This window comes from Nannobrachium achirus (assembly GCF_963921795.1).
Source record: "Nannobrachium achirus genome assembly, chromosome: 11".
NCBI classification, from domain to species: Eukaryota; Metazoa; Chordata; class Actinopteri; order Myctophiformes; family Myctophidae; genus Nannobrachium; species Nannobrachium achirus.
In genome coordinates, this window is record NC_137820.1 from 19,021,222 (window position 1) to 19,039,602 (window position 18,381).

Below are 18,381 nucleotides of genomic sequence, written 5' to 3' on the forward strand. Positions count from 1 at the left end.
TCATCCTGTCTGTGAACCAAAAGAAAAACAACAAACAAAAATGATGGGTTAAAGTCCAAGGAAGGGATGACATGTCAGTGTCATTCATGGAATAGGTCTTACATGGAGGCTGAGTAGTTTTAAAAAAAAAAGTGTTTTTGAAGGATTCTTCCTCATCTTTTGAAATGTTGCTTGGTGATTTATTTTCTTCCTTCTTAGAATTTTTTTTCCCCTGTAGGAGTGTTATTTATTTATTTTTTTATTTTCCTTTTTTGTGATATCAGTTTAAATCACTGTATAAAATGCCCCATGATTCAGTATAAAGTTGGACTTTTTTTTGTATGTATTTTCTTTGGTGTCATGACTGGGGGACTTTTAACTTTATTTTTATTTTTCCTTCAAGTATGTATCTACCTCACTCTTTTTAAATATATGTATGCATATGAAAAAAAAAAAAAAAAAAAAGATGGAAAAAAAAAAGAAAAGAAAACATCTCACCCTCTCTTATTAGTTTTCATAGAAAACCCTTGTCTCTGGATAAACCTCATCGTGTTCCGGATCCACCCACGCCACGGGGATCTCGATAAAAACCTCACACCTTGGAAATAAGACAGGAGATGGAATCTCTCTTTGGTGGTTTGAGTTGTTGTCCTGTGCCCAAAGATTGTTCTGTCAGCTTCTGGTCTAATGATTCTTTAGAAAGGAAAGTGTATAGGTCTATATGAGTTAAAAGGGAACAGTGTATGTGATACTAGGGGGTACAGATAGGCCCGGCAGAGGCCTGTGGTGCAGTGCCATGCAGAGGCTTGTTCTGTGCAGAAACAATGCAGAATGTCTGCGTTGTCATATCGTCGTTGTCGGGTGGAAACCTTGTATCTCCAAGTTTCAAATGTGTATGTTCTTTCGCAAAGTAAAGCCTTGCTTCATCATAGAAGGCCGTCGCACAAAAGTAGTGAAAACGGCAGATCTACAACCACACAACGCCTCGCGGTGCGAGGCGTTGTGTGCTTGTCGATCGGCTGTTTTCACTAGTTTAAATCATTTTCAAAATGATAAATTCAAAACTAACGGTATTTATTTGGACATACACGGTTTCCACCCGACAACGACAATATGAGAGCCGATTGGAACAATAACCTTTATTGTTGCATTTAATTTTGGACCGGATGGTTTGCAGTGTTGTAAAGGCTTTGGAACGGTGCAATATGTAGTATCAAAAGAGGCCAGGACACAACGTCAACATTATCAGACATGCCATCTCCACCAACTCTGCAACACAATCAATTCCACAACCGTGAATCCTCAGACTACCAAAACTGGTTATTATTTTCTCATACATAACACATTATAGGCTATAGAAATAACACATCAGTTATGGAGATATACTATATATCTCTATACTATATTATATAAAAGAAAGGGAAAACATATTTTTTTACCTCCACAGTACATTTAAAGGCCTACGAGTATATCATTCATTACATTACCGTTAACAGTTCAAATCTACATTACAACAAACTATTCCACACTTTGAAATGTCTCTGCCAAGTTCTCACATAACAACCTTTTATACGATCCTATCCTGTTATAATGCATCTGTACTGTGAAGTCTAGCAAGGATTTCTCTTTGCCTCTACAATACGTGATGGCAGTGACTCCACCTACCAATGTGGTTCAACACTTGGAATTCCACAATGCACATCCGCCCTGAGAGTTTCAAGTGGTTTCTAGGTCAATGTTGGAACCAAAGCCTCAGCACAAACTGTGCTTTTGTTGGCAGGGTGATTTGAATGTCGCCAAGAACTTGCAACTCTCTCTACTTCTGCCCGAAAACACACTGTGGCCACATGTGCACCATCGTTTTCCCTGTACACCTGCTGATTCGTCATTGAGGTCTAGACTCATGTCCAGCGTAGGCCTACGCCAGATTCATACTAAGTTGCACGACAGTGTTGCGCACACTGAAAATAGCCAATCTACAAGCTCTCAACGCATCGCGTGTGAGCTTGGAGGACTATTTTCGGTACACGACAACACCACATGCAACAAAGTAGGCCTATATAAGGCCTATTATAGTCAGGCTGTGTTCTAAACACCTATTTTGTAACCATTCTGGAACTTGTGTGGACTCTTTGGGTCATCCTTCTGATGAATTGCAAGTATACACTCGTTCTACTGCTGCTTACAATAATGCTGCTGGTTCAAAGAGTCACCTGATGGAATCTAAATCCTCTTCAGTGTCAAGTGTAATGATGGCACAGTAGCTTTTAGATCCCCAAGCTTCTCATGAAGTCTTTTTCACTAGGCTGCATGGGGCATATATACAGAGGGTGCTGTCTCAGGGCAAATATGTATAAAATGGCATTTGATTAAAAACATTACGTGTTGAAATTACATCCCAAAAGCAATAAAAGCAAAAACTAAATCGGAGTCATACTGTAGATAGGTCACTAGTTAAACTTCTGATGTGATGTTTGAGGCAAAATCTTGGGCGCACGCACTTGGTTCCTCTTAAACATTGTACTGTACAATCTTAGGGGGAAATGGTCACAGTTGGATTGTAAGTGGGCATCATAGTCTGGCATAGAGATTACCACTCACAAACACCAACTGTGTTTATGTTGTTACTTCTTACATTTCTTTAATGGTATTTCAGTTTGGGTGTATGTAATGACAAAATACGGACATCTGTGACCTATTTCTGGTCTTTCAGTTTTGCCAACAGACACCAAGTTAGTCTGTCTGGTGAATATCTATTTCAAAGCTCTTTACAGTAGTTACCATAAAGGGTTACGACAACAATTTACGGAAATATGTGGATGTGAATCAGACAGGGATGTCTAGTAGATTACGGGTAGCCATGATGAAGAGTACATAACATGACTAGAGTCAGATCATAGGCCTATGTTTACAATAGGATAGTTGCTTTTTGCATTGCAAGGATAAATATACACAGTATACTGACTGAAAAGAACACATGTCAATCTTTTTTTTTCCTACATTTGGTTTATCTTCTTCAGAATGTTCTTAATGCAAACCTCGGGTTTTGTGGAGGATGCATCAGTGCATTCAAAAAACGCAATAATTAGTTTGAGGTTTTATCACTACCATGCTTCTGTTTCTATGATTTGCATTCCTACAACTTCAGATGGGGGCCTTGATCTGCTATTGTTTTATTCACTTTAACAACATTTGAATCTGTGTGTGAGTTAAGTGATTGAGGGTGGGGGTGGGGGGGGGGGAGGGTGAATCAAAAAGCTCTGCTAGCCTTTGTCTTCTTTCTAGTTCTGTATCTGAGGCCTCAAAAGTGTTTTCACATCTATAGTTGAGATGGTGTATTTTTGACATGCCATCTCCAAATGTATATCTGAGAAATTCTTGTATTTTCTTTTTTTTTTCTGAAATTTTGAATAAAAAATGGATGAGAAATATGACTTTTTGTTGTGACTGTCTGATTCTTAAATGGAGTCTTACCTGTGTTTCTCAACCTTTTTTGGGGCCAGTGCCCCCTATTTAATATCCAGATCCCTTACCCACACCCAGTGAAAATTAAATCTTTATTATTTTGTATTGTCGTAAGTCACAGTTAATGAAAACCGTTACATCTTGTCAGTAACGTCAGTAATTGTTGTGACATCACATTGTGACATCACATTCCGTCCTTGTCCCTTGTATGCCCATATATGGAGATCCCATATTAAGCCCATAGTTTGGAATGCCCATATATGGACATATTCTGTGAGTTTCATGTGGTCTATAATATAAGACATCTATGATGTCAGACATCAGTCATCCATATTTGGGAAAATATTTTGTACACATTTTGTCCAATTTAAACAACCAACCGCAACTCGATTCACACTTGCAAATGAATCCTGTCCTGTGCGAATTCCGTCCTGCGCGACCTCGCCCTTTAGGGCGAGGTTTCCCTTAGTCTTACTGGTGTATTGTACTGCTTATATCATTTAGAAAACATTTTGTCGATTTTACATTAAACTGGACTGTTATTATTATTCTACTTCTCAGCAAGAAGTATCGTGAGCAGTATCACGGTCAATATCATGTTAGCATGTCGATAGCCAGGATCATGTTCAGTATCAACGTAATAATGATAATAATAATAATAATAACAACTTTATTTGTATAGCACTTTTTAAAACAGGACTTACAAAGTGCTGAACAGCAGTTGGAGCATAAAATACGGTATACAAGTTTACAAGCCTATAGACATAGTTATAAAGTATATGACAGTTAACACAAGTTCAAGACACATTTTATCAAACTGAGGAGACCAAAAGAATACAATAGTCCAGTTCATGTCAGTATGATACATGATACAGTAGGATACTTACTTCACCCAATAACAGGGTGTACTGTGCTGCCTTTAACCCTTAAGACTGGGTACGCATCTGTGTCACGTAACCACTTTAACCATTATTTAACCATATGCAAATCTTTTAATATATATATTCTTTTAAAGTGAACATTTTTAACTTAAACAATCTTTGCTTCTGGGGGGGTCCCTGGAACCAAACTGGGGGTCCACGGTCAAATACATATAATTCTAGGGGTCCTTGACATTAAAAACTTTGAGTAACACAGATGAAGAAAAACATAGGTATTTCAGAAAACCATCAGGATTTAGAAGATATTTTTAGGTATTTTTCAGGTCTTAGTGGGTTCATTTAGGCTGATGCTTATGGGGGTTGGGGATGTAACTGTTTGAGCATGGTTAGAATTAGACTCTGCAGCAGAGGCACCAGTGTGTCAGGTGCGGACAGGCTGCCAGACGTGGGTAGATGGATGAGGGCCGCTCTCCCTTCACCATGGAACAGTGAGCAGTAATATGTAAAATCACACAGGTACCTGCCGGGACCACAAAACACATGTTACCCCAAAGTGTCTTTTTGCCATGCAGCCATGTTGGGTGAAGTAGAGCAGTGGTTCTCAAAGTGGGCTCCTGGTACCCAGGGGTCCTTGAGGGAGTTCCAGGGGGTCCCCGCTAAATGATAGGAACCAAATGGACCCTCAGAGAGTTGAAATTAACAGGTCCATTTGGTTCCATTTGTACACTCTCTGAGTAAAATTAACATTGATTTAACAATATAAATTGGGGTCTCAGAGATAGAAATGCCATTAAATGTGGGTGCTAATCCCACATTTAACGGCCTAATCTGCATGTCAAACTGGGGGTCCTTGAAATTAAAATGGTTGAGAATCACTGCTAGAGCCGTAAAACTCTTCTCTTATTAATAAGTGTCAATTTGGGGGTCCTTGACATGAAAAGGTTTGAGAACCACTGCAAGTAGAGGCTCACCTGCCAGCATCCCTTGAATAAATGACATCCATCCCCGTCTGTTTGAGCTGCTTGCATAAGGACCTCATGTTTATGACCGAGTGGAGTTTCTCTGGCCCTCCTGGTACACAGCAGTGACTTTCAGGACAGAAGCCACACACATCTCTGTCAGAGTAGCCACTGTTCCTCCCTGTCTGTTCCAGACTGATGGCTGTGGAGCCTCTGGATATCCCAAGATGTACAGTAAACTTTGACAGACACATATAGACACGCGCGCGCACACACACACACACACACACACACACACACACACACACACACACACACACACACACACACACACACACACACACACACACACACACACACACACACACACAGGCTGCTGACTAAATGTATATAGTTTGCAATGTGACACTGTAACCTCTGCCCCAGAGTCACATGTATATTCTTTATATTTTTTATTTCAATTATAATGTGTTTTATTTTCAACTTTTGTTATCATTTACATTCTAATTATGTTCAAAGATACGTTTATTTTCATATTTATGGGATGGCTGATATTCCATTGTGGGGAGTGACCTGGCAATGATAGAGACCCCACCCAACAATCACCCCATCAGGCTAGACTGATTGGGGTGTGGACACTAACAAAATGTTTGCTGCACCTGGTCGCCCGAGGGCTGCCAGACCAGTGTGGAGAGGAGCAAGAGGATGTTAAGATCTTGCTTTCTTGAAGTCTATGTTAGATTATTGTAGTTTAGTGGATAGTATATTGAAGACTATCAAAGAATATTGGATCTTCTTGGATTCCATGAAGGATTATTATACACACCTTGAATCAAGAGGTGGTAAGAGGGGAATTGCCATCCCCACCACACAGACTGAGTTGCTTTTTGTTTCTTTTTTGGATATTTAAGATTATCAATAGTGCCTGGACACTAAGCTGAAAGAGCTCCCTTTAGTTGAACTTTTTTTGAGGACTTATTATTTAATTTTGAGTAAGTGAATACTTTCTTATTTTAAGTTTTATTTGTTTATTTATTTAATTCATTAATTTCAGCTAATGCTATTTTTCTAATTACCTTTTGATTTATTCTATATTGACCCACCACCTCCCTCATTTCGCTATAACTAATGCTCCCGTTCATATAGTTGTAACCGTTATAACACAATGCTGTACTGTACCCCTGCCAATTGTAATGTACATAGCCTACTTTCCCAATTTTTCTTTCTTATATTGTTTCTATGTTTTGATACTTGCTTGGCAAATTAAGCTTATGTTTTCTCATGCGCTTTCAATTGAATTTGACTGACATTGGTGGAAGAGGTAGGCCTACTCAGATTTTGTATTAGCAATAGGCCTACTACAAAGGAGAAATAATATGCCTACTCTGTGAAGAAGTAACGATTTGCCATGTAGGCCTTGGTATCAAAATATTAATTGCGGTACTGTGGTTGCTGACAAAGGGTTATACCAGATCAATGTGATAATAAGTAACAATTGTGCACATGTATTTACCTTTGGTTTGACAGTACTCCAAAGTTTAGCAATGATCATTTGTGTTTTAACATAGCTCACTGGAATCTCCTTGATGTCAACATGTATCCCGTCTCCCAGGCCAACCATCTGCAAGCCCTAGAATAAAACACACACACACACACACACACACACACACACACACACACACACACACACACACACACACACACACACACACACACACACACACTGTGTAGACTAGATATTTCTTTAGTTATATAAACACACATTTATGTGGTAGGTAGCCAAAGTGCTCACAGTCACAACAGATTGTGAGCTATTGCAGATCTGCTATATTTTCGGTGTGACTATAAATCAGACTGTATAATTAACCTACCTGGGCTGCTTTCCAACTGGGGTTCACAAAGTACTGTCTGAACGGTCCAAAGCCTCAAAAGGTGATTAATAAAATAAAATAAAATAAAATGTACATTTCACGTACATCTAAAATTAGGCTACTGCACATATAAAAAGTTACCTGAAATGTGAAACTTACCAGTAACAATTACAATGTCGCCTCTATCCATGACGCTGTCCTTTCAAGCGCGTAACGGAAATGTTACTGGCGATGACCAAATGGAATTATTAATATCTATGTAGCATTTAAATAGACAGTAAGCCTATAGCATAGGAGGGCAGACAGTGTAGATGAGTGAGTAATGAACCCCTAAAGAAACAGTCTTGTGTTACACGAAATTGGTTACCTACATGGTTACGTTAAATATGCATCAGATTCTTATCTCCAGAGGTCACTGTTTTGCAGTTTCAACACACAATTCGATAGGTAACCACTTGCAGTGTAACACTCCATACAGCATCTCTTCCATCCACATGGAGGCGCTATTTTGCTATTTAAGAACGCATCTGTGAACATCTGCCAGATAAACAGATAAATGGATCGCTTGAGGGACCCGCCCACCTTCTGCACTTGTCAAAGGCACTGATCACAGTTGCACTACATCGCAGCTCTGCTTTCAGGCGCGCACACACGCAAATGACACCAGGAGAACCTTTCTTACAACTTATTCCTTTATAATTGCCATTATTTTTATATCTGTTTCACCGTGCGACAAAATGCTTCACGTCAGGAGAACCTTCGAGGGCGAAAAACACCAACTGCACGAGCTCAACAACAGACTGGCCCAGTACTTGTCCAGGACGAAGCAACTGGAGCACGAAAACGCGCAGCTCATCGCCGAAATCAACAAAACAAGGCAGACGAAGACTGCTCAACACGAGCACAAGTACAAGGATGAAGTGCGGGAGCTGAGGAGAATGGTGGGACAGCTGTCGTTCGAGAAGTCCCGGGCGGAGATGGAGAGAGAGAAGCTATGGCGAGAGTTTCAGATGGTCCAGTCTCTGCGCCGGGAGGAGACTGAGACGTGCAGAGGCGTGGATGGCGACCTTAAAGGCTGCGAGAAGGAGCTTCTCGGTGCTCACAAACACAACGCCGCGCTGGAACAACGTTTGCTCCAGCTGGAGAGCGAATACAAACACTTGGAGGATGCACACAGACAACAGATCGCCCATCTCCGTCACCAGGTGGATGCCCGGATGGTGCCCGTCGTCACCCAAACTTATCGTGGTCCTCCGGCGGTGTCCGTGGAAGATGTTCAAGAATATGCCCAGAGCCTCTCCGATGGATGGATCGACACGTTTGAAATGTACCAACAGAAGGTGGAAGAGATGGAGCAGTCGATCAGAGATGACCAGGCGCGCCTGGATGATCTTCAGCATGAGAAGATGTCATACGCCTCCGAGTTTAACAAATTACGCGCAGAAGTGGAACAGCAAAGCAAGATCCAAATGCACCTTGAAGGGCAACTGGTCAATATGCAGGACAACTTCCGCAGGGATTTCACTCAGTATCAGGTAATAATGACCAAACTGTATTAGGCTATATCGGTATTATGGTGACCGAAAATAAATAGCATTATTTTATTTTTGAGGAGCCAGTTTAATCATTGCCACAATTTTAACCAACACCTAGATTTCCCAAGATTATGTTAATGATCTACAAAATATATAGAGTATAATCTCCTTTGTCCCACAAAGGCTCTGGCTACTCCCTATTCTGTTGCCACAGCCACACCCACTACCATGCAATCAGCAGCCATGCATCTGCATCTAAAATGAATTACCTAGAAGTTGGTTCTTGAATCTTGAAGAAGCATTAAAGCATGCTGATATAAGGCATCATGCTCTCTCTCTCTCTCTCTCACTCTCTCACACACACACTCACTCACTCACTCACTCACTCACTCACTCTCACATACACACATACACACACACACACACTCACTCTCACACACACACACACACACACACACACACACACACACACACACACACACACACACACACACACACACACACACACACACACACACCTAGAATACATCAATAGCCAAAGTCATAGATAACTGTTATGACCAAAATACGTACATTTTGCCCAGGTTGAGGAAGTTATGTAGGCCTATAGCCTCTCAGAAAAAGATTGATAAAAGTGAAACACATGGCTGTGTGAACAACTCTGGCTTCAGCCTATGTATAGATGGATGCTCAGAGTGTCCATAATGGTATGTGTACGTGTCTGGAATAGATACCAACAGAATTTTACAGGTCTTTGAGTGGGACATCTTGATGAATGGAACATAGTCTTGGGCAGCCTTTTGAGGCCTTAGCTGGGTTTCAAGACCATTATTTTGGTAAGGAAAACCAGAGCTTAGTGTATTAAAATACATTAGTGACAGATGGGTACAAGGCCTACAGTAAGCTTCACACTTACTGTGAAATAAAGTATGTCTATGGTCCAGATAATTATGTATTGTGTAACTTGTCAAAAATGATAGGGAGTGACACGCAGCAAAGGTCGTCGGGATCGGGATTCGAACCTGCGACACGCTGTCAGGCCTCAGAGCCTATGTGGTATGCATCTAGACCACTAGGCACCCCAGTCTGTGATCTGATCTGAGCTGAAAGTGTATAGTCCATTCTATGACTCGATAAGGCAGAGATTTTAGGTTGGGTGACCCAGAAAAAGTGAAATGTATGTATGAAATCTTTCCATTTCCCTAATTTCTTGAAAAAGCCTGGTCAATGATGAGGAGGGCTACCCATGCAAGCCAAATGACGTCATGATGACGTTATGATAACGTCCTCCGATCTTGACGTCATTACCAGGACGTCATATGGACCATAGGATTATTGTTTGTAATGTTAATTGAAATATGAGCATGTTAGGTTATATTCTGGGACATATCTGACTAGATCGGACCCTCTCTGATTAATCCAGGACGTTCTTTTTCGTGGGCAGGATTTATGTTGGTTGAAATCAGGTGATATTCTAGGCCAGATCTGACTGGTCATGGATTGACTTTATCTGGCCCAATCTGAGGCACCCACCGATTGGTCCAGGTCTTTACCATGCTTGCTGGGATGTAAATGTAAAAGGGCTGGGTCTCCACTCAGGCTGTAATAACGACAGGAATTATTTATGACTTATGTTTTCCATCATATAACCCCACAGTGTAGTAGCATGACACAGGAACACTATAACCCCACAGTGTAGTAGCATGACACAGGAACACTACTATAACCCCACAGTGTAGTAGCATGACACAGGAACACTACAATTTTATATATATATATATATATATATATATATATATATATATATATATATATTTCATTTAACTTACCACTCTTTACCTGAAGTCTGGTAAGTTGGCCTTCTCCTAAATGTAAAAATGAATGCATGTATCTAGCATTCAGCATTACAACCACATCTAAAAGGATTGGATATACAGTATTCAGCAAATGGCATGCCACCCCTCCAACTTTGCACGGTTAGCTTCACCAGACAGACACTTAAACCAATTATCTGTGGGCATGTCTGACAAATCCCTACTCTAAGATGGAGTCCAGTGCTGGTCAGTCAGTAGGCTAGTGAGTGACTGGCTACTCTGCTTTTATAGGAATATCATCTTTAATGTTGTCAAAACCTTCTCAGAGCACAGACTATTGTTATGACTCTTTTTCTGTTAACTCAGTATGGCTGTTGTGTGAAGCAAACTGTCCTTCTATGGGACAACAGGAATTAAAGGGACCGTCACAGGCTTACCTGTTGCAGATGATTCATGTTATCCGAGGGATCAGACTTGATCAAAACAGGAAGTGCAGAGCCAGTTCAACACACTGCCCCTTTAAACGATGATAGGTGGTAGAGAATCAGATGTAGCATATGCCATTCAGAATCCAATGTGTCAAGTTCCCAACTTCATACAGTAGGTTATAGTAGCCTCAATATCTTTTGCTTAATCCGGTTTGAGCAGCAGTAGCAAACAAACAATAAGACAGGAAAGACCGGGTTCTTCAGTCCTGGTACTGCTAGGTTTGTGTGAATTGCATTCACCTGGCGTCTCATGTCTCTTGGCTACCCACCCGGCTAAAATGATAACTTCTTGCAGATTAGAAAATAAACTGCACTAGATGTCACAGAGGACCAGGATTGGACTGATTTAACAACATGAACTCTAGCATCCCTATTGAGCTTGTCATAATAGGTGAATATAGACAAACGTTTGTCGAAATAGCAACAAGCCCACAACACTTGCAAGACGTTGAGGGCTTGTAGATCGGCTATTTTCGTCTTAGAGATAGTGTAGAGTGAAAAAATAGGGGACTTCATTATAGTCGATGAAGTATAGAGTTTAAATAGTGAAATATGTGAGATGATGAATGCAAGTTAAAATGAACTACACCACATGCAGACTTGAGTAAGGTCACAATTGAATTCTTCTTGCATTTTTTTAGATGATTATTGAAGAGCTGGAGAATGAACGGAATATGCTGGCTGACACCCTAGCAAACAAGATGCGCGATTACCAACACCTCCTTCAGGTCAAAATGGACTTGGGCATGGAGGTGGCTTCTTACAGGTACGTCCTTTTATTTTTTCAGTTTTTGTAGTCCGAACATACTTAATTTCCCTTGCACTTTTAATGCACACATTAGAATGAATAGTGCTGCTCATTCTCAAATATCACATATACTTTTCTTTCAATACATCTGCATCAAACTTTGGAAGCACACTCCCAGCAAGCCAAGCCCTCATGCTATACCAGGCCATCTTACGTTTTTGGTTTCGAACTTTTTTTAATCTCAAACACAACTTAGATAACCCTGGCTCAGCAACCTCTGGTGAAGATAAATCACTCTGGTGACTCTACTGGGCACCCTTTTCTAGTTGCAATTTACAATTTAGGCATTTTTTGCAGAACCTCTTATTCAGAACCACTTAAGGAGAGTTCTTAAGTAGAGTATGTACTTAAGTAAGTAGAGTATGCATCTCCTTGCAGAGGATCAAAGTGGAGAGCCACAGAACCCTTAATTCCATTGAAACCATCAATAACATTATAAGTCTTCCTTATTGGCTGGAGCACCAAATACCCCTGTCTGTCTCTCATTCAGATCAACTGATTTGTGTGTGTAGTGGAGTACCCCAGAAGCGTCATATCTCCCTTGGCCTGGGGTATTTCCCTGTTTGGCTGATATAGACCCAATTCACGTAGACAAAGTCCCATGTTTGGAAGCCGGTAAAGCGACTTCTGAGATTTTTGGTTTACCAAGCAGGAGACAGAGTTCATACGGTATCTAGGTGGTTGTAATGGTGTCACAATTTCCTGATGGGGGGGGGGGGATTCCCCTTTGGCCAAGTGCTACTGTAGATATCTGGTTTCGCATGCGGAAGAGACAGTGACCCGACATAACATTTAACATCCAACTTAGAAACAGGGATGGTACAATTAGCTTTGAGTTAACACTTGGGACTCGACACGAAACAACACTCAACAATCCCTGTACCCTTCCTCCCTCATGGGTCTTTTGTCCCTGTTCACTTCACCACACAGACATATGAAGAACTATATAAAAAAAGGTCAAATTAAGTTCATAAATCAGCTAAATCCACAAAACGTTCTAAGAAAAAAAAAAGGTTTTCTCTTTTCCTCTCCTCCCCTCCTCTTTATAACAAAAGAGAAAGAGGTATAAAAAGACAGTGATGGTGTGCGCTGTGCGGGACAGGTGGAGAATTGATGGGGGGGGGGGGGTCTCTGAATCAAGGCTGGGAGGGTGTTGTCGTGGGCAGCCCTATAGCATGAGTAAGTCTTGTCAAACTACTAAGCAAATGTGGAATTTAACATGGTCCATTGCTTGTTAAAGAGTTAGTGAAACGGAAAAGTACTGTACATCTATTTTCTTCTCCATTGAAAGTATGTGAACTCATATCTAGTATTACTGCTATTCACTTATCAAGCTTATGGTCATAACAACAGACATGCTATTTTTACACAAAGGCACTGTTTACGTGGCTATTTATATAAGCCAATGAGAAACATTATATTTTCATTGAATAAGCTAATGCTCTTTTCACCCCTGATGTTATCTATGTATGAGACAAGACATGGCATATATTCCATCATCTGTCCAGCCTTGTTGAAGTGGAATTATGTCTAGCCGAGGGACTTAGAGCCCTCTTTGTCTGTTAATGTGCAGATCATTTCCGGGGTATATTTGCCAAAAAAAACTATCTGCTTCAGTTTGTCTCTTTATGGAGATTTCTCCAGTGGCACATCTGGGCCTTTGTTTTGAATATTTGGAATAGGCTGAACGTTTGTTTATAGTCATAGAGGTGGCTTGTGAATTGCTGTCTATGTCACCAGCTTGCTTGTGTACTGGGGTTCATTGCAAAGCCCAGACAGCAGGGCATTGTAGGTGTTATTTTTAGGTCTGTCTTTTGGGAAGCACACTCCAGTGAGGTTATTCCTTTCTGTAGGACTTCTCTTTGCTCTCGTTGTGTCTTTACTTGAACCATAGCCAAGGAAAGGGGAGATAGTCGAACAAATTTAGTTTATGGTCAGATCAGTTGGCACGTTTTCATGTTTTCAACACTGCTCTATATGGTCAGGTCCATGGATTGATTTGTAAGCCTATCGTGTTCGTGACTTCGTGTTTGAGATGGCAGAGTTGGCAGAACAACTTGTGAGGTATCTGTATTTTGAAAATGGCTTCAAGTATCAACATGTAAATATGAATGACTTTAAAATAAGTTTAAACTTTACCAAACTATGCACAATTAATCATTTGCTTTTGACTTCAATGTTTTTGTATTGTTGTTCAGGGCCCTCATGGAAGGTGAAAGAGTGGATATGCAAGAGGTAAACAGGAGGGTCAGTCACCATCAAAGAGAAAGAATAATAGGTAATGGATTTCATCCGAATATAATTTGAGCAGATTATTTTGTTATACTGACCATATTGGAGTATTTTATTGTGACTATTTTAAATGAAATATTTGATAAGATATCAGAATGTTGTGTTATTTGATTAGTTGTATCCATTTTGTCATATTCCGTAATGAACTATAGCATTAACCACTTAACCCCTCTATTCTTACTTGGCCTGTTCACTTTTTTTACGTCCACACCAAATCTCTTTGCCAAAAATAGCTGCTCTACAAGCTCATAAATGTTTCTCCTAAACATCTGCTATTTTGGGCGAATGATCCCCCAGTTTGATGATTTGAGGGTCATGTGACCAGTGACATCGGCACTGTGTTATGTGTCACCTCCCCCGAGGCTCCCTGCAGATCTCAATGGGACATGTCCACCTTAGCAGAAACAGTGCAACTTGAATTGAAATACAATACTTTTTAGAGCCTTTTCAGACGATTCATTTATATTATGTACAAGTGCTATTTCTTGTGAGCTAGAATATGTATCCATAGGCCATTAAAACTAGCAGGATTTACTCATTAACATTAACATGACATAGTTGATTGTTGAAAACGGTTGCTTTTCCCCTTTAATGAAACAGCAACTGTGTGTGACATTCTCATTTATTCTGTGTTCTCAGATATCAAGCTGCCCTCACAGTCCTACAAACCAAGGGCTTCCACCTCCACCAGACAACATATGGATGTCAGGTACTCGGAGCAAACCTCGAATCTGAGATCTGCAGTGCCTCGATCTGGAACCATCAGTCCCTCTAGGATCGTTCCTATCGCAGTTACAGGCAGGGCTTCATCTCTTCATCAGAGCCCTGCATCCAGGAGAGACATGGTCTCTTTCACCAAAGCTCAGGCTGCAGCCTCAGCTGCCGACAAATCCGTGACCCAAAACCGATCTGGTGAAGACCCACAGAAGAAAGAATCTGAGGAAAAGATTGTGAAAATCACAGCTGCCTCACAGCCTGTAGTAAAGGATACATTTATGCCCATCGCCTCACCCACAGCTGAGCCCAAAGTGAGAGTGGTGTCGCCCCCAATGATGAGCTTCAGCAGAAATACAGAGGCAGATGCCGAGAGTAAAGTCAGAGACAAGCCAGAGGAGAAAGAAAACACGTATGTGCTTGATGTCAAAGGTGAAGAAAGTGTAAGTGCAAAGCCAAAGGTAGGCCCAGGTGAGAAGAAGCCACTAGACTCTCCTCTGGTAGAGGAGATCATTCAGAAGGTGATGAAACCAGCTGGTATGGATTCTGCATTCTCTGGAGATGCACCACAGATGACCTACCATGTGGAGAAAATTGAGCAGGCCGACGGCACAACTAAGACACAGATCATTTTGGAGTCCAAGGTGGAGGAGGAAGTGGACCTTTCTGAGGACTTTGCACTGGAAGAACTACTCAGCAGAGGGGTGAAGAAAGTGACACTGGAGGACATCAAGGGCACACCAACAGGAAGCATGATCCAGAACCTGTTGGCAGGACTGCAAGGGGCAGAGGACCTGGCGAATAAGTCGGTCAATGTTGAAATCATAGAGGAACCTGTCGACTCTCCTAGCGATGAGGAGTATGAGGCAGAGGAGAGGTCTTTGCCCGGTGCCTTCCAGGCTTCTTCGGCAGTGTTCCAAATCGAGGAACTAGAGAATGTCCCTCACGACTCTAAAAATCTGAAGAGTGGTGGTGATGCCATGAAAAGCTCGGAGACCAACAGAGGTAATGGCGAGAGTGGCTTTGTACGAGTTCAGGAAAGCTCTCCGTATCTCTCCCCTGACCAAGACGAGTATTTTGTCTCCACTCCAGATGAGAATCTGTCTGAACCTGAGGATGTTGGTGGCATAACATCGTATGGTCATTATGGCATGGTGGATGACCTGTCAGATGAAAGGTATTATCAAGACGAAGGTTTTCCAACTGAAACCAAGGATGCTGACGACTACACGTTCATGTCGAGCGATCACTCGTTTGTCAGAGAGAGCATCCCAGAGTGCATTATCGAAGAGGAGGTTCACGTGTCCCCAACGGTGCAGGAGTCCATGCTCGAGATGTTCAAAGAGGACTCTATGAACATCAAAGGAGCACTGGAGAGGATCCAAGGCTCTGTGTCTGGTTCACTGAAGGAGGAGTTGGCTTTCTTCACGAAAGTCGGCAGTGACGGTGCACAGAATGTAACAGTCAGAAACGTGCAACAATCCAGTGACAATGGAACCACGACGATCATCGCAGAGCTGAGTGTGTCTGAGACACTACAAGAGTCTGGCCTGCTCGACGCAGATGGAGATGATCTGTCTGACGAGCAGATTATGGCTGCTCTTCGGTCTTCTAATCCAGGTCTCCAGAAATCGCTCCAGGGTGGGGCAGAAGGAGGGTACAGCATGAGGATCTCCCAACATGAGGATGTTACACACATTGAGGGTCTGGAAGGAGAGTCAGTGCATGAAATATCTGAGAAGCATATCCAGCTGGGTCCATCAGAGGCCCAGTCCTTCACCTTTCAGATGGACGTGAACAATGGCCAAGCTCAGGCCAGCTCAGAGCGAGTGCTTCAGTCTCACATGGTGGATACTCCACTGAAGATCTCTCATGAGAAAAGAGTCGCAACAGTTTACCTAGATAGTTCTACACATGAGTAAAAAAGAATACACATACACCGTGTGTTCTGATAAAGCCATGTAGCATATTATGAGCAGGTGATCAAAAATAACAAACACTACACCCAATGATGTTTTCAGTTTCTACAGGCTAGCTTCAGTTAGGGCACTAATACACATTATTACAACTTTATAGCTCAACCTTTTGATGGGTTGTTTTGTTTGTATTACTTCTTTTTGCAGTTGAGTTTCCAAAGTTTCTTAAATATTCTATTTCTATCTATTTTTGTACTAACCTGTAAACACTACTAACCATTCATTTTGCCTTAGATATAACTTCAGGATGCAATGATGTTAATATAGGCTACTGTATATCCTGCGTTGCCCTGGTTTGTTTAAGCAATTTACTTATTTCCATGCACAATATTTCTTGAATGGTTTGCTTTAGAAGTGGAAGAAAGTTTTGAATGTGGAGGGAATTGTGATGTAAAGCTATTGTGCAAGTATATAGAGGGAGATGTGAATGTGTTTAAGGAACACAGAAAATTCATGCAATTAAAATTGCCCAAATATTCGTCTACTAGATATTTCGAATGCACTATTCATTAATGTAAAAATCAATGCATGTTGTGGAACTTAAATGGTGATTCAAAATGTGTAATCAACGTATAACTGCCAACATGCTAAAACGGCACCATATGTTACTAGTCATTAAATTGTGAATTTGTCAATCGATGAATGTGTTTAGTGGGCAAGATATCATGTCACTGTGCAATCCAAAGAAAGATGCCGAGTGTCTGAAGCTGGTGGTAGGATGACAGACAAGTATGCTGTACTGTATATGAAAATCAGTGAATTAAGAGTGAAAAAGCATTGGCGTTGAGAAATGATCAAAACTAAGCATAGCTTTTTCTCACTAAATCACAGTATACCTGTAGCTTGTTTAAAAATGCCTTTAAATATGTTCTGCTGGCACACAAGGTTTCACCTTTGCTTTAAGATGAGAATGTCGTCACTATCGTGGCTATATTTGGATCACTGGCTTAGTGACACAGAGTGTTCTTAAGGGTGTGTTGTGCACTAGAAGTGGTTCTCTATTATGGTTTAGCTCATTAGTGCTTTGCACGTCTTCTCTAAGCTGCTTTACCCCCCTTCCTAACCCTGAGCACACTGCAAAATCCTCAGTGTTAATTTAACTCTTGAGAGTGTACAACTGTACCCAAATGGTCCATTTGGTAACATGTGTACACTCTTGGAGTTACAAATAGATACATTGACAGAGGATTTTACTCTGCACTGTTTTGCAACACTTAGTTGGCATTATTATTTTTAGAATAAGATGCAGATTGCATAATATGAATTTCACGATGTCAAGATCGTTAAGATGATTATACAAAATGTTAAAGATATGCGTTGTAAAACTAATAGCTAATAAAACATATGTGATAATCTAGTGTGCAGAATGCAGATATACGTTTGTAGTACATAAACATGTGCTTAATGACAAAAACTGCAATAATTTGTGTAAAATGACTCGAACAACACTATCAGTGCACTTAAATTGAGGATACTGTACGTTATTACAGTACATTCATATGATTTGATCACTGTGCCATTTGTACTGTACTTTAAGGTGCAGAAAATGATGTATACTTAATGATAAATAAAGCACGCCTCTCACTTTTATTGAAAGTC

At 40.9% G+C, this 18,381-nt stretch overlaps 2 protein-coding genes across 2 annotated transcripts; one reads left to right on the plus strand and one right to left on the minus strand.

The window, feature by feature from the left end:
- Positions 1-4,676: 4,676 nt before the first annotated feature.
- On the minus strand, positions 4,677-7,203 carry pgpep1l (pyroglutamyl-peptidase I like; the record flags this gene model as incomplete). Its single annotated transcript, XM_080736923.1, has 4 exons — positions 7,156-7,203; positions 6,798-6,914; positions 5,297-5,523; positions 4,677-4,845 (listed from the first exon to the last, which is right to left on the minus strand). The coding sequence occupies exons 2-4, from the start codon at positions 6,903-6,905 to the stop codon at positions 4,677-4,679; spliced, it is 504 nt and encodes a 167-aa protein (XP_080593049.1). The 5' UTR covers positions 6,906-6,914; positions 7,156-7,203.
- Positions 7,204-7,892: 689 nt separating this feature from the next.
- On the plus strand, positions 7,893-16,728 carry synm (synemin, intermediate filament protein; the record flags this gene model as incomplete). The annotated part of the gene is made up of 4 exons (XM_080736924.1): positions 7,893-8,690; positions 11,634-11,758; positions 13,999-14,078; positions 14,732-16,728. The coding sequence occupies 4 exons, from the start codon at positions 7,893-7,895 to the stop codon at positions 16,726-16,728; spliced, it is 3,000 nt and encodes a 999-aa protein (XP_080593050.1).
- Positions 16,729-18,381: the final 1,653 nt, after the last annotated feature.